This window comes from Danio aesculapii, chromosome 20 (assembly GCF_903798145.1).
Source record: "Danio aesculapii chromosome 20, fDanAes4.1, whole genome shotgun sequence".
Taxonomy (NCBI): domain Eukaryota; kingdom Metazoa; phylum Chordata; class Actinopteri; order Cypriniformes; family Danionidae; genus Danio; species Danio aesculapii.
The window spans coordinates 17,756,097-17,773,747 of record NC_079454.1 but is presented as its reverse complement, the minus strand read 5'-3'; the positions used below and the strand labels follow the sequence as shown (position 1 = coordinate 17,773,747).

At 34.1% G+C, this 17,651-nt stretch overlaps 1 protein-coding gene across 3 annotated transcripts in view; it reads right to left on the bottom strand.

Moving 5' to 3' along the window:
- The window catches only part of papola (poly(A) polymerase alpha), a 31,536-nt gene that overhangs the window by 9,805 nt on the left and 4,080 nt on the right, over positions 1-17,651 (bottom strand). For all 3 annotated transcript variants that reach the window (XM_056480825.1, XM_056480826.1, XM_056480827.1), the window contains exons 3-16: positions 16,534-16,600; positions 16,371-16,452; positions 16,165-16,274; positions 14,420-14,473; positions 14,209-14,320; positions 11,574-11,663; positions 11,053-11,191; positions 10,895-10,967; positions 9,585-9,705; positions 7,859-7,943; positions 6,071-6,124; positions 5,843-5,962; positions 963-1,072; positions 745-869 (exon numbers count right to left, since the gene is read on the bottom strand). In XM_056480825.1, coding sequence (XP_056336800.1) covers positions 745-869; positions 963-1,072; positions 5,843-5,962; positions 6,071-6,124; positions 7,859-7,943; positions 9,585-9,705; positions 10,895-10,967; positions 11,053-11,191; positions 11,574-11,663; positions 14,209-14,320; positions 14,420-14,473; positions 16,165-16,274; positions 16,371-16,452; positions 16,534-16,600 — 1,342 coding nt within the window. The remainder of the gene's footprint in view (positions 1-744; positions 870-962; positions 1,073-5,842; positions 5,963-6,070; positions 6,125-7,858; positions 7,944-9,584; positions 9,706-10,894; positions 10,968-11,052; positions 11,192-11,573; positions 11,664-14,208; positions 14,321-14,419; positions 14,474-16,164; positions 16,275-16,370; positions 16,453-16,533; positions 16,601-17,651) is intronic.

The following is a 17,651-nucleotide window of genomic DNA, read 5'->3' as shown; positions in this document are numbered from 1 at the left end:
TATATATATATATATATATATATATATATATATATATATATATATATATATATATATAATTAAAACTGTTATATGTATATGATACAAATTATATTAAAATTTAAATATGTAACAAAATTGTTTTGTACAGTTTTCTTTCTATATTCTATATATATTAAGAAGAAACAAACTTATATTTTGGATGCTATTAATCTTTGCCCAGCACTAATATACAGCCATTCCCAGTTTCACTTAACAAAGTATAATTCATTAAAAATAAAAAGAATAAGCATCATATTTTCAACAGAAGCCCCAATAAAAACAGCTCAATTTTTATGGTGAAGATTTAAAGAAACTTTTAAACAAAGACGTCTGAGAAGCACTGTTTTGAAAATGTTATTCATGGTGGATTGTATCCTGAAATGGTATAATAAAAATAATCAGTAGGCTTTGGGACACAAAAATTAGTGGAACAAATATTTGGCTTCCAAAAAAAAAAAAAAAAAAATACAAATGGTAAGAAGAACTTATAAAAATACAAATATTTTCAAGGTAATGAAAATAAATTAATAAAAAAATAATAATAAAAACGAAATAAAAAAGACAAAAAAATATTTGAGGAAGAAACACTCCATGTTCCCTCATTGTCCTTAAGCCTCAAATTTGCTACTGCTAGAATACATTTGACATTAGGACTTCTGTTGAAAATCAAAAAAAAAAAATGTTTTGCTGAATATGCTTTCAAAGGAACAAATGAAGGCTTGCCTTTCTCTTGCTCCTGTGAATGGCGACTTCAGGCAGTAGTTGATGCAGCTGTTTCCTCTTCACATGCATGGCTGTGATTTTCATATCTTGCTCAAACATTTTACTTGTGATCGCTTGACGATAAACTACGGCCAATCAAAAACAAAAGCAAAGTGTAAATCTACTGAACAACAGTGATGTTTCTGCTTGCATTTCTTTAGATATGCTAAGAGTCTTACCTGTGTCTGTGAAGGACTGGATGTCAAATGTCAGGTCCACATTAAGATTTTCTGATCCCTCCATTTTTTTGAACACAATACCTATTACCCACATAGTGCTGAACTCCTCTCTGTACACACACAAACAGGAAAGAACATGTCAAAACTTTCATCTGCCTGTTGACAATCATTGAGTCTTTATAAAACCTCAAGAAAACAAGGACAAAAGTTTAGTAACAAACGTTTTAGCATGGAGAACAATTAAAAACAAAAATATTAAGCAGGTGCTTGCCTATAACATACTAGGTGTTAATATACATTTTTACACGGCTGAATACTCAATTCTGATTGGTCAGTGTTGCCATTCTAAGATATGTCATCCTGAGATAACTGCTAAATAATGCAGGCTCATCTGGAAACTTCGAATCCCCTTGACAGTCAATGAATACATTAATGAATACGTTCTGCTTGTCTGTCACGCTGCATTTTTTTAATTGTTGGGCGCCATCTTGTGACTGAATAATGCTCAAGTAAGTGTATACTCCATTAGCTGTTTTTGTTTCTGTGAGCTTTGCTTTTTCAACTGTTTGGCACCATCTTGTGACTGAATAATGCGAAGGTTAGTGTATACTCCATCAGCTGTTATCGTTTCAGTCAGCTTTGCTTTTTCAGCTGTTTAGCGCCATCTTGTGACTGAATAATGCGCAGGTTAGTGTATACTCCATCAGCTGTTATCGTTTCGGTAAGCTTTGCTTTTTTGACTATTTGGCACCATCTTGTGACTGAATAATGCGCAGGTTAGTGTATACTCCATCAGCTGTTATCGTTTCATTCAGCTTTGCTTTTTTGACTGTTTGGCGCCATCTTGTGACTGAATAATGCGCAAGTTAGGGTATACTACATCATTAGCTGTTTTCATTTCTGGCAGTTTTGCTTTTTCAACTGTTTGGCGCCATTTTGAGACTGAATAATGCGCAAGTTAGTGTATACTCTATTAGCAGTTTTCGTTTCTGTGAGCTTTGCTTTTTTGACTGTTTGGCGCCATCTTGTGACTGAATAATGCGCAAGTTTGTGTAAACTCCATCATCAGCTCCATTGCAGCTACTTTAATGTTTTGTGGCAAGCAGTAGTGTAATAAGCAGGATAAAGTACATAGAGGATGGTTGTTTTCAATGAATAAAGCTCTTCAGTCTTGTACAACAGCCTTCCACTTCACGTCGGGCTTCCAATAAACCTGTCAGGCTTTATTCTGTGATAACAGATCCCTGGATGTACTTTATCTCTTAATTATGGCTTTATTTTACTTAATATAGTACCAGGCTGTTATTATAAGAAATAGTACCATACAATTATAAGAAAATAATGGTGGCATTATCATTATTTTACTTGAAATTCAAAGGCCTTGCATCAATTATTCTACCCTTAAACTACAACATTGCAAAATATTAATAAGCAGAAGACAAAGCTGATTGGATACTTTGAATTATAAAAGCAGTTTACATGATAAAATTGCCCCAGTATAAGTCAAACAAAATCGAAGAAACTGAAATGAAAAAATTCTGAACAAAATTCATTTGAAATTAGTTATTTTGAGCTCATTTCAGCAGTTTGAAACAGCTTACCAAAGGGAAATATTGAGGGAGTTTGTTTAGCCTCCCAAACACCTTTGAGCTACCATTGGTCTGTGGTGATTCTTCAATCGTTGGGAGTGATCTGGAGGTCTGCATTCTTTGACATCCAAAATAGCTTCTCATTACACATTTATGATATCGTAATCTGGCTACTTTTAGATTACATTTAGATTACTTTTGTGCTTAACCTTATTTGAGGTCAATACTGTATATTGAAGAATCTGTTTTGACAGACACAAAAAATATATAATTGCATTCCTTATCATCAACAAAAGCCTCAAAAGCTTTTTTTAAAAGTGCAATGTATAGGCAGTAATTACAATATTTCAGTTTCCACCATTTCTAGTTGATTTCTGTGTCAGAATCCCCCAGCCCCTGTTCCAAATAAAAAAACAGCGAAGAATCAAAGTTTACAATAGGCAAGTTTCTTATGAACAAATATAAACCTTCAAAAAAACATTATGAGACTCAATGAACTGTGACCGACTTACTGCCCTCATGTAAATTACACGTAATTATGAAATCTCAAAAAACTAACTGTAGTCTGATTATTTAAAAAAAGTTGTTTACTCTAATTAAAAGTACTTGATCTTTGGAATCGCATTACATAATCCATATTACGTACAATCTGTTATCATATAAACTACCCAGCAAATCAGAAGTTTATTAAGGAGTAGTTAATAGTTGTTAAATGTGCCGTTATGCAGCAATAAAACATGTGAAATTGTTCTCTGATATCCATATAGGTATGTGCCATGGGCAAGTACAAAAACGCTTTTACAGGTCCATATCAAACCCTAGGAACTGGCCAGAAAAAATTATTAAGAGCTGAACAATATGACAAAATGCATAAACGTGCATGAAACACATATACTTAGTACTTAACATGAGTCTGTTGCTTCATTACAAACATATACGGCAAACTGCACAAATATACACGTTAAACCAGGGGTTTTCAAACTGTGGGGCGCGCCCCACCAGGGGGGTGCCAGCACCTATTAAGGGGGCGCGAGACATTGAGGCATGCAATAGAGTAAATTATGATGACGATTTTTATGCGTTCACTAGAGGAAATAATAAGATTAATGTTATCTCTATGGCTAACTATCAGGCACCTGTAGAGTTAATGCGTTTCAGTAAAATATATACAAATAAAACGAATCGGGTGCTTTTAAAATGAATAACGGTAAATTAATGAAAGTCAAACCGCTGAGCCATCTGACAAAAGAAGTGCCCTTCTGAATTAAATCAACAGGATACCCTTCTTGATCTTTCACTTACTTCAAAGACACTACTGACTACGTTTACATGGACATCAGTAATCTAGTTTTTTGCCTTAATCTGAATACGACAATTACATGAAGTGCTTTTTGAATGTTGCGTGACCAGGCTATTCACGTCTGCAGTCTTATGTAATTTTGAGTGTTTTATCTTCAATTTCTCGAACTTGCAGTTCGGCAGTTTAACTTTCACTCATGAACATTTCATTTATGCCCCCTTGACAAACTGAAGGACTGGTGGAGGAGTGTTGCTTTTATTGATACCGCACGTCGAATGAAAAAAAAAAAAAAAGAAAAAAAAAAAAAAACTTCCGCATTTCGTGATGCGTGCGTGTGCAGTCCTTTAATGACAGCCACGTGTGGATCTTGTAACAAAATGCAGCGAAAAGTCCTACATGATGGTAATAGTTTGATTGCGGTGTTTACTTCAATAATGCCACTAATTTATGCATTCTCCACATTACTTAATTCCATTTATGTTTAGTTCAGTTATGACTTTAATCGGATTAAGGTAATCAAAAATCGCTGTTTACATGATAGACTCTTAATCAGAGTATTGTCTAATCAAATTAAAATAAGAGAATTGGTGTCCACGAGTAAAATTGGACAAACTTGGGTGGGGCGTGTGTCCTCAAATTTTGAAAAACTGTGTTAAACTACCATGATATACCAAGATATATTTAAACAGACCTTATGCCAGGGGAAGACACTGAATACATTTATAATCTGTATATCCTGCATTTTGTGTTCTGACACGCTGTGACCATTCCATGGCTGTATGAATGGCTACTCTTCCTTAAAGCCTCTCCCATTTTCAAAATAAGAGTCCCGCATAAATAGTATGTATAATACAATAGGCCTGTAACGAATCACAGATCACAACCCATGGACAACTGGATTAATCCTAAATTTGTAATGATGGCAGAGAGATTGCCTCTTGCATCATTAAGATCACATGTATGAAAGCATTTAGGCTTTCCTGTAAAACATAATGATGGCAGAAGAAGTTGTGGTTGGTTATTAGGGGTGTGGTGGCTTTCTTAGGTTATTAAAGGTGTTTTCTGTCATTACTTGTTTAGCCTGCATTAATGCATTCAGTGTAAGCTGCATGATTAATCATTAAAAGTGATGCAATCATGCAATATAAAACTTGCATATAAAACATGCAATATCAATTATAAAGGAGGGCGATTTGCATCTGTTTAATAATCCTTCAAATCGCTGCATTCCAATCTGTTTGAAAAATGCAAAAAGAAAGTTGATTTTTTTTTAGTTTAGATTTAGTTATGAAGTTAGTCAAATAACACAGTAGTTTAGATAAAACCACTGATGTTTATGGTAAAGATTCCAATCACCGTCTTGTGCATTTAACTTGACGCTCAAAACTGCAAGTTGTAGACAGCAATTACATTAACCAATAGGTGTCAACAATCAGCCTTCAAAAATACGCCACTGAATAATTCTTCAAAACTGCCACATCTAGCAATGAAACATTAAGTTTAATGAGAGAATAACTGAATCATTTATTGAAAATGAGACTAAAAATAAATATGTACAAATTAATAATGTTACATTTCTACATTGAGCGTTATCAGCAACAGTATAACAGTTGTCTCCTCCCCTTTTTGGCTGATCCAAAAAAATGGTCCGATCCGTGACAAAAAAAAAAAAAACAGCGTGATCCGAACTGCGAGATTTGTGATCCACTAAACCACTATAATACAAGCTAAGCTAAACTTAAAAATAATAGGGAAAAAAATGATCATGCATGGTGCGATGTTAATGGCGTGCATGTTAATGATCCCGTGTGGATCATCAGAGTTGGTGTTTTGTTCTGATTTACCTGTTTTTTCACTGGGATTTCACACATGAGATGTTTACAGTATGTAAATTTCATGTACCGAACTATTATTATTAAGCTATGCCTAGATATATCCAGATAGAGGCACCTTTAATGGCGAGAATTGAACCTTAAAATTAAGTGTCTTACTTGTCATTTCCCTCTTTTGGTCCCGGGAATGACTGTGGATTCACATGGGCGAGTGTAATGAATTCGTTCTTCTCCAGGTTTCCCACGAGGATTCGGATCTTTGATTCCACAAGGCCAACCCTGTCAGACAAACAGTACATTTAGTCCTAGTTGAGCACATTTTGGGAAATAGATGCAGGGGACATGAGCAGAACATCGGGCTGTGCCGAATAAATAAGCTGTACTCACCACTCTAAATGCTGCTTCTCTGTCTGTGCGCTTGCTAGCAACACTATATAATGCCTTGGGACATAAAAGACAGAACAATGCCATTACATCCTTTAGACTAGAGCTGTTAAACTAAACCCGGCAAAAACCTAGAGGGCCGTCCTACCCCCATCACACTGATATTGTCCCGTTACACCTTTCTCCACAATAAAATCTCTTCACTCAACACAGCAGGGATCTCTTTTATCATATTCAGCCACCAGCACACTTGATTTCACACAGCATATTTGTTAAAAATCAGACTACAAACATGGAGTACATTTATGGTGGTCAATTATTTCAATCAGACAAAAATATGTATTTTAATCGTTTTAAAGTAAAAAAAAAAAAAAGAAAACCATATACAAATTTATGAATTATTTATATATATATATATATATATATATATATATATATATATATATATATATATATATATATATATATATATGTATATATATATATTTATTTATTTCATTTTTTTTATTACAGATAGCAAAAGCAAAACTCCATAACATTGACCTCCAAGTGTCACTCAATAAGGGTTACTTGTTATTTAAATAGTCTAATACACAAACACTTTTTAGAATTAAATACTTACAAAAAAAGACAAAAAAAAACAGAAAGTGGATTTTTTTTGATTTATCAAAGTACGAAAGCAACAGGCTGCAAATGCTCCATTTAACCACAACTTTAAAAAGTATGGCACACTAAAACATGTTATTTATTATTATTATTATTATTTTTACGAAGCACCACAGTTTGGACATTTTTCCCCACTTTGATTACATATTAGCAAGTCTGGAATAAATACAATGAGACCCAGTAAACCAATTATACGTAACCCATTGTTTGAAAGCAGCTGTGTTGTCTTCAGGAGAGAAATAATAGTGATTATAAATGGATTACCACAATGAACTGCATACAGTCGCTGCATCCTCTTGTGGGTGGGAAGATTTTGTCAATGTGAAAGGTTTTCCGAAACATTACAATGAGCTACATTTATTATAAAAAATAAAATACAAATTAAATAATAAAGATTGACCGACTAAAACTTCAAAGAAATGTCAAGCACAATGGATCTTCATTTATAAAATGATGTCCTTCAAAGAATGAAGTTAACAAACATTAAACTAATAACAACAGCAAGTGTTGAAATGTCTGTTTGTTTAGTCTGAATCCCATATATTTTGACTGAAATCTTGACTTCAAGTCATAGCGATTAACTTCACACAACATTTAAAAGAAAAAAAAAAGAAACACAAATAGTCTAAATGCTAAACATTGACGGAAATAGAAAACAAAATTAGGAACACTATGAAAACACAGACTAACAAGAAATACATTGTACGAATTGTGAACTAAAACATTTTATTTTTGAATTGTATACAAATTAATATAGCACAAGAAAATCAGTCAAACCTTTTTCTTTTCTTTTAAATAGAAAAATCACTTTAAAATTAAATACCTACCTTTGAAAAAAAAAAAAAATTAAGCATCTCAAAAAAAATGATCACTAACATTTCAGGCATGCTCTACAGGACTGATACACAATTTAATTGCTGAAGTGTCATAAAAAGCCATCCATAAGAATAAACTGATGGTAGGCAAAATTCTGCGTTTATTTCAAACTGATGACACGGATTACATAAGGTAGTACTCGTGGATGGGCTAGGAATGCGTGTGGGTGCAGTTTTGTGAAATAAATCTTTATTGAAATGATTAATTCTCACCATGTGTGTCCAACAGGATATGCAGCTTAATACATACTTGTATTTCTGAAAGAAGTTTGGTGCTTCAAATAGTTTGGACCAATCTGCTTTATTCAGCAAAATTTCATCCGTGATTGCGAGACCTGCGAGGAGTTAAACAGTTGAAAGGTAAATTAAACTGTGGAGAGAAATATCAGTATAAAATGCTAATCCAAAAACAAAATGTGTGTTATTATTCCAAAACATCACTTCGATTTTAACCAGTCAAACACAAAATATGTTGTTTGTAACTAACAAGTTTGTTTTTTATAGGTACTAAGTAACTAAAACAAATGGCACCACAACAGTTTAACAGGGTTATCAAAAGCATCAAGTTAGGTACCAACCAGTGCTAAAATACTTCAAAAATAAAAATCCATTAAATTTCCAAGTAAATTGGCCATTGTTTTCACCTGCTCAACAGATATGACTGTGATTGGCTACGAAGGTAATCGCTTCATCATTCTACACCAAGTGCAAGCACAGATACATGAACAGAGGATAGCTTTAAAGTCGCGTCAATCAGCTGATCTGTCTATGAACTGACAAATGAGTGATCCGCTAACAGATCGACTGAACAACGCGGCTTTCAAATGCTCCAGTGTATTTGTTGAGCAGATGAACACAACGGCCAATCAGTGGTGTTTCAAAACGCACTCAAATGTTAGCAGGAAAAGGAATTTTTTCAAAATGTACCGAAATCGATACTTTTGACAACACTAATTCCTGCCTTAAAGAATTAGTTCATATAAAAATGAAAATTCTGTTATTTAATACTCATTCTCACGTTGTTCCAAATTCCTGAGACCTTCGTTCATCTTCAAAACACAAATTAAAATATTTTAGATGAAATTTAAGAGCACTCATCCTCCATACACAACAACGGTCCAGAGACGTTCCAGAAAAATTCCAAAAAAACAGTCAAAACAGTCCATGTGTCTTCTGTGGTTCAATTAGAATATTGCGAAGCAACAAGAAAACTTTTGTGCGCACAAAAAATACTTTAACAAGTTCACTCTCCTCAGTGTCAGTAGAGGAAGCACGTTCACATAAACCAGTGTTTCTCAACCACCTGGTGGACCACCAGCTCTGCACATTTTCCATGTCTCCTTAACCAGACACACCTGATTCAGATCATCGGCTCATAAGCAGAGACTGAAATACCTGTAATTGGTGGGACAGACAAAGGAGACGTCCAAAACATGCAGTGTTGCTGGTCCTCTAGGAACATGGTTGTGAAACACTGACATAACCGATGTGCACTGTGAACTGATGTATACCCTGGATGCCTTTGCATGTGAAAAAAGCACAGGCACACCCAAAGAAATACATCAGCAATGCGACAGAGCATAACAGTCACAATTAAAGGGTGTTCTTGGAGCTTCATATGATGACAGTTGAACCACTTAAGTCACGTGGAACATTTTTGGTTGTTTTTCTGGACTTTAAACATCTCAGGACCTTTGCGGTCTATAGAGGATGAGAGAGCTCTGGCTTTCACCTAAAATATCTTAACTTTAGAATATATTATTATATCTTAAATTGGAATGACATCAGGGAGAGTAATTAATACAGCCCAAATGATTTAGAAAAGACGATTGTTCTTTAAAAATTTCTCATTTTGTGTTCCACTGGAAGAAGAAAGTCACACAGACTTGAAACAATATCAGGCTGAGAATTGTTTTAAAGCATGCTCCTTTATTCTATGAGAATATGTTCCAGGGATCTTCAGAAATGAGACTGACCCCGCTTGAACTCTTCCACCATGATGGCCCGAGTGGAGGCTGAAACGTTGTAAGTGGAGTTTTGTTGAGGGTAAGCTGGTGTGATGATTGGCATGAGGTGGTACCGGTCACTGGGGGTTACCTGAGAGGGGGGAACATTTAAAGTGATAAATTATTGTCTTAGCTGCGAAGTCATTTCCTGTTTTTTTGTATACCAAGCCACAAGACACATCAGTTTATTTCTTATAATTGATATTAGGAGTACACACATCACCCTGCAATTGCAGACAACTCCCTTAGTTAATTTAGTCAACACTCTGGGTAAAATTTTACATGGTTTAACACTTTAATCAAGTAGGCGAATTGTGTAGTTTATTGGGCTCTCTTACTGCAGTATTTAACTATAGCAATAATATATAAGATTTAAAGGGATAGTTCAATTGCTCATGCTTTAAATCTGAATATATTTTAATGTTAGTAGCACTTTTTTCCCCAATATGGAAGTTCATGGAATTGTGGAAGTAACATTTTTCAAAATATCATCAGTTGTGTTCAACAGAAGAAAGAAACTCAGAGGTTTAAACCTCTTGAGGGAGAATGAGGTCATTTTCAACTATCCCTTAAAGGCATTTTGCAGTCATTCAACTTTAAAGTCCATATGAAACGGAAGTTGCTTTGACTTTTATTTCAGTATGTTGATGTACTTCCGACTGACACAGAATATTGAGTAGGTTTGCAAATCATTCCCCCATATCAATGTGGTTTTGAATACAAATGATGAACTCCAAACACTGAAGAATGGTCAGACTTAGATTGACATTTTTTTCCAGTGGATTAACTTGCATGGATTACTTGGTCATCTAACAAAAAAAAAAAACGATGGGTGCTAGCAAATTAAACATTGACAATTTCGACTTTTAAATGTCTTTTAAAGACCTTTTTAAAACTATTATGAATGAAATATTAGATTTAAACAGGACTAAACTTTAAGGATTTTACTTGCCCCACTAAAAAAATCGAATTACTTGAAGAAAACTTAATGATAATTAACCATATTGGCAAATAGAGTTTCGTTAAAGGTTTTTTTTTTAGATGGATTGTTGGTGACTGTATGGGTGCTGGCCTGATTGGGTAGCTTTACATGGACATTGGAAAATTAAGATCCATTTAAAACTATTTACCTCATAGTTCAGTGAATTTAAGACTAAGGAATATATTTTTGCTTTTTTGAAAATTAAGACACTGAATACATACAAAAAAAAATTCATCAGCTATAGTCTTGTAATGAAAAAGAAAATGGAGACAAACTAATGAAATGTTAAATAAAATACCCTGGGGTCCCAGACAGGGAGGTTGAGGTTACAGTCTTCAGGCTGCTTCAGAAGGACTGGGTTTGGCCATTCCCTAAAAACATAAGCCAGACGGAAGACAAATTAAGACATTTGAAAAAAAAAACTAATTTCTGTCACAAAAAGTTTAAGGAACTCACCACTTTGAGAAAACCAAAAAGAACTTATGGACCAGTGTGGCTGCCACAGCATTGGGGTACAGCTGGCAGGTTCTTGCCACCAGCATGGCCCACGATACACCCCCAAGAAAACCCAGGATATTGGAGTAGATATTGTGACCTGTAAGAGGTACCAATAACGTCATTTACTTTATTTCAGCTTGTAAACCTATTCAGAATTACCTCATAACTTAAAGAGCATCTTTTTTTTAATTTTGACATCTAGACTAAGAACAAATGAAGTATTTCTAAAGGCCACATGCCAAACAAGAATGTGTTGTTTTTCACTAAATAGTGTGCATGAGTGCACTGGTTGCTAAGCAGCAAATGCTTGCCTAACGAATCTCCTGAGGCACAATGCTGAAGAGCTGCTTTTCTTTGACTGCACTAAAGCCCACGCACACAGTGGGTCATTTAAGGTCATTGTGAAGTTTGTTTTGACATCAGACCAATTGTGTAGCGTTTTAAAACAGAACTGGGCTGACAGACACTCATTTACTCACGTTTGGCCCACAGCTTGATGGCTCTAAGAGTCAGTCGGAAATTCTCTATGTTGGGCACCAGGTGAAGAATCTCATCAGTCACTCTGCAACCTGTATGACAGCACAGTGAGAAATCAAAGATTTACAATAAAATATGATGAACATGTAAAGAAGATTCAGGTTTAGGCTGACAGTATTGATTTTAATCACTTATTAATATCAATACTTGCATACCAAGATCCATCTTTTAGTCTGTATCTTCTGTTAATGGTGTGAACTAGTGTGCATAACATTTTACAAATCATTTACTTGGCAATTATTATAGTATCGAAGACCCCAAATCATTGTTCAAATGTTATATTTGAAGTAGAGACACGGACTGTTTGGCTTGGTTTTAAATGGGCATTTTCATTTTATGCCCCTAAAAGAGGAAAAACTGTCTAGTTAGGCTGGTAAAAATAATTTTTACTTGTCCCATAAATAAATAAAAAAATCTAATTTAGTTATTTCCTAGCCATATTTATTTCAAACAATGTCTCAAAACTAGCAAACTCTATTTTTAAAAAGTATAACAAATTAAATCTATGCACAAAAATCTGTCCAGGTCAGTGTCTTCACTTAAGTAGCTATAAATACAATATGACCTTTCAAACAAATGTTACTGCAAGGAAGAAATGGATGAATGACATGAATGATTTACCAGGACACAGGAAAAATAAGACTGATTTCTAATTAAAACCCACAACAAAACATTTCAGTGAATTTAAGATTTTGCTATAGAAATTTATAAAATTTACACTTTAAAATCCCGCAGACACCCTGCCAGTCACAGAAAGTGATGTGCTTTGAAACCCATTCATTTCAATGGCCTGCGTCACACAAGCACATTTTGTTGCCACATCAACAACATGCAAGAGCAACAGAGTGTACCATTTACTAGCTCTGAGAATTTAAAATAGCTTAATTTTCTGCTTGTGTACACATATACTTGTATATGAATAAACCGCACATGCACACCGGATAAACAGATTTGTTAAAATAGGCCAAAAGTGTTAAATAGGTTTTTGTTTTTAATATGTTTATTTGCTTGGTCAGTGTCTTTGTGGGTTTTGTTTCTTTGTTTCTTTGGATGTTTATTGTATAGTTTTCTGAGAAGAGTTTAGCAGTATTTGGATATAGAAATTGAATAATCAAATGAAAATTACCCTGCATAGTCTTAATCATTTAAATTGTTCAATACAATTATTCCTTATGCACCATTAAAATGCTTTAAACTCTCTTAAAATGCTCACATAGTCACAGGCCTTAAAACACATGCAGATGATAACCTTTTACTCTATTATAGTTAAATTCTACACAAATCTCATGTGTTTTTTTAATCATGTGTTTGATTTCTGGTTAACATTGCATATGTTGTGATGCGCATGCACGCATTGCGATATCAATGCTTAAATGATATATTGTGATGCCCTATGTGGAACTATAATACGGTCAAGATCTGGACGCACATTGGCAGCATGTTTCTTTTTTATTTCAGTATAGACAATTAAATCTTAATTAAAGTAAAGCAATTATATACAGGGTTCATTCACATTTTACTACTAAAATTCCAAGACTCTTCCAGTACTTTCAGGTACATTTTCATGACGTAATGTTTCATGTAATGTCTACATAAACATTGTAAAAAATAAAAAAAACAATGACGTTCAAATTTAATGTATAATGCTTACACAGCACTAACAATGTGAGAGCAAGATTTTGGCCAAGGACACATATATCGTTACAGCATCAATATCGCAATGTGTCACATCACAGGATATGCAATGTTGGGATTATAGTTTAATATAGAAATTAATCATAATGGAATAAAAGTATATCATCTGCATGCATTTTTAAAGAGATAGTTCACCCAAAAATTACATTATATTAAATTATACAATGAAGACTATGCAGTGTTAATTATTCAATATCTGTACATAAATAGTGAATACCTGAAAACTATAATTCACTTTTATCTTGAATATATTTTACTTATCTATGCTTGTAATTTATTTTTGTATTTATGATTCACTCCTCTACAAAATTCCCCCCAATCAATCCAAATAAACCAGTTAAATCATCTGCTGAAATTGTATTCACATCTCAATATATATCACAGAAATACAAAATATGGTAATGATTTTTCCAATATTGCGCAGCCCTAATTCAAGTATACATTTTGGCTAAACTAATTTCCATGACTTTTCCAAAACTTTGTGGGTTTTTCTGTTTTTCCAAAACTTTTCCAGTCCTGGAAAATGCCCTGTCAAAATTCCATGACTTTCCAGGTTTTCCATGACCATATGAACCCTGTATATAATCAAAATGTTTATATAAAAATGTGTGGAATTATAATGCTTTGTGTATAAAATTGAAATGCTCAAATTCAGTCACTTATCAGTCCATTTACCAATAATATTACAGTATTGCAACAAATGTTGGAGTCCCCTGTATAGTTTACAGAATTACTTAATACATCTTTCCTTAGGACAACTTATTGACATGGATCTCCATCTTTACATCTCCAAAACAAATCAATATTCAATCTGAATTAAATGTACTCATAAAATCTGTCAATATCCAGCCCCAACAAAAAGCATCAATTATGGCTCATTACCGTTCAAACTCCGGATACAGCGAATGTCAAGGTTCTTCAGTAAGCCATCATCTCGCAAATCCAGGTTCTCTGGAATGGTTTGTAGTGCCAGTCTGGCAAACAGTATGTCAATCTGAGACACAAACATATCAACAAATTAGAAATATATAGAAAAGAAACATATTTTTTGATTTGACATGAATTTTCCCATATGCATGGATGTTTAAAATACCTCAATTCCATCAAAAGCCAGCTTTATCACAGGAACAAAAGCTTCCTCCACTGCCTAGCAGGACAAAATATAAGTTAAATTTAAGACCTGTTAAGACATTTTTAAGACCACTATGAATTAAATTTTAGACTTATACAGGGTTAAATGCAAAGGATTTTATTAAAATATACCATATGGAAAGGATTTTCACTTGCCCTATCAAAAATTTATTATAATTTCATACATTTAATAATACAATAATAATGATTTATTAATAAAAATCCTAGGTCAGTTTAGTATGTTCAGCAGTAAATAAAAGGAGGACGTTTAAGCAAACGTTACAGTAAGAAAAGTAATTAAATGCTTTTTTTAAATCAAAAGTTTAATTGATTGGGTTTGTATGGGTGTTAAAGGGAACATAGTTTACCTCTTTTTTATGATTTAAAATTAATATAATGGTTCTTCTAAGTGTGCCAGTTTAGGTTCAGTTCAAAACAATTCAGATTTTTTTATTATAATGTGTTAAAAAGTGTCATGTTGGGGGCGTGTCCACAGTTCGCTGATTTATGGGTGTGTTGCTTCACATGTAAATTAGTTTCGGCTTCCCGCCGACGTAACAAGGGGGCGGGGCCATGACCTCACCCGCTCTGCGTTTGCAACAGTCTGACAGGCAGACGGAGAAGGAGAGGATCACCATTCAGTCGTACATGTACGACTCTGACACAGACCAAGCAGAGAGTACAAAATCATTTGTGTCTTTGTACAGTTTTACAGCCAACTGTGTGCTAGTTTCAAGTGCCGAGCTTGTACACAGAAACTAATAACCACGCACACTGAATTAACTTTGACTGAGGCACCGGATGCGCCCCTCGAAGCCGCGACACGGCACACTAGACACTCTCTGTGGCGCGGCAGAAACATGTGTCCTGAATCGTCACGTCACGCATTTTTGAATTCTAAACATAGGTTTCTGAAGCAGTCCGCAGCGCCCAGCCGTCGACTTGAGTGTATCCTGACAGAAACCTATGTTTAGAATTCTAAAACGCATGCTAGTTAAGATCACAGGGAGTTTCTGGGATCGCGAGAAATGCAAACGGCTGAAGTATAAGGTAGACTCAATGAGAAGTACACATGTTTGCAAACCTACCTAAAGATACAACCAATAATTCAGATTAGAGCGATAATGTGGAGAATATTGCTCTTGTGATGTGCCCAATGAGCCTTGCATCTAAAAATAGAGCAAGGGTGTTCCTTAAGTGATATTTAGTGACTCACGCTGAAAATGGCTGACGTGAATTAACAAACTGAGGATATGATGACGCGCCTGTCAATCAATATTGGTGGGCGGGGGGACCGCTCTCCTACGTCAGGTAGCGGTCGATTTGAAAACAGCTCCAATTGGTCCACCGTTTTTTATGTTGTTAAATTGAAAAAAAAAGCACTGGGTGTGCTTATATCACCCCAATATGACAGTCTATACACCATACATGCACATATTATTGTCCAAACAGCTTGAAAAGTAGATTTTTTACCATAGGTGCCCTTTAATGGCCAGATTAGGTAGCTATACATGAACAAAAGAAAATTAAGAACTGTTAAAAAAAGACTTAAATCTACTGAAATGTTGTGTTGTAGGTCTTAAAGACTTTTTAAGGCCTAAAATTTAGCTTTTGAGATGCAAGACATTTTAAGACCCCACGGACAGCCTGCAGTAAGAACATGTAAGAACATATAACTTATTTACATATTCATAAAATACAGCATACCCTCAGATCTTTGACTTCCTCTTGTTCTTTTAATTTCTCATAAAATGATGAGAAGAAGTCTGTTCTCTCCACATGGCGGGGTGCGACACAGAGAGCATCAATATCAGCACCTACAATGAAGTTAGAGAACAAGATAATATTACAGACAAAGAGATTATGTGACATAAACGCATGGATTTATAATGGATTATAATATAAAAGCTTACCCTTGGTATGAACTCCAAGCCTGTAGGATCCAAACGTGAAGATCTTTCCACCAACACTGTCAATCACTGAAGCTGGAATATTCTTCAAACATGAAGAAACGCAACACTTAGTGTTTGTGAATGCTTATTTAAAAGTTGCATTAGTAAAAGTGCAATAACATACCTTAGCTTCACTGACTTCCCGAATCCACAACTTAACCAATGTATTTAACTTCCCGAGCACCAGGATTCTGCGAGTACACACACACACACACACACACGCGCGCGCACACGCAAAAACCAAAACTCCTTAGACAACGATCTAATAAAGCCTGAATCATTAACAGGCTGTATATGTCCATGTTTATGCATATGGATAAACCTGCATGGGTGTGTATGTGTATATGAAAACATAGAGCTAGTTTGATTATTAGTGCTGTTATAGTTCTGGAATTTGTAACTTCATTACAATACCTTGAAAAAATATCATTAATTCGTTACTGTGCCTGACAACGATTATTATTTTTTTATTTTAGAGCTCGTGGCAGACCCGCAGAGCTGGGATTTAATTTAAATACAGAGTTGATTCAGAACTTTTGAGATTCAGTTTCATTTTAACCCCATAAATGTCGCTCAACGTTTTGAGTTCAGACTTGGAAATCTTGATTTAGTGCTTTATGGATATTATATATGGTGACTCAAAATAAGTTCAGGTTTAAACAAAAAATGTGTACAGTTAAGGGGTTAATATATAATTTTAAATAGAATTTAAAAGCCCTGTCTTCAGTGTCATAAAGTTTATACAATATATTAATTAGATTAATATTTCAAATGTCTTTACTGTAACTTTTGATTAACATAAAATCCTTGTCTGACATTTTTAATTTACTTTTTACGTTACACAAATACACAAGTTCTACTGGTGTGGGAATGACTATATAATGTCTTACATAATTATGCTATATATTATATTGTATTATATTATATTGGGTTGTGCTATATGTTATTATATTATTATATCATATCATGTTCTATATTATATTATATTATATTATATTATATTATATTATATTATATTATATTATATTATATTATATTATATATTTGACCTTAAGCTAACTTCTGATATAATCAGTTAAAATAAGAAATCTTTGTGGTTTTTAACATTTCAGATACTTTTAACATTATGGAAAATAAACAAAAAGTTGCATTAGTAAATAAAAGCAATGGAAATGATGATCTGCATGTTCATATTCATTCTTAACAGGACTCGAAATTGCAGCCGTTTTGGTCGCATATGCG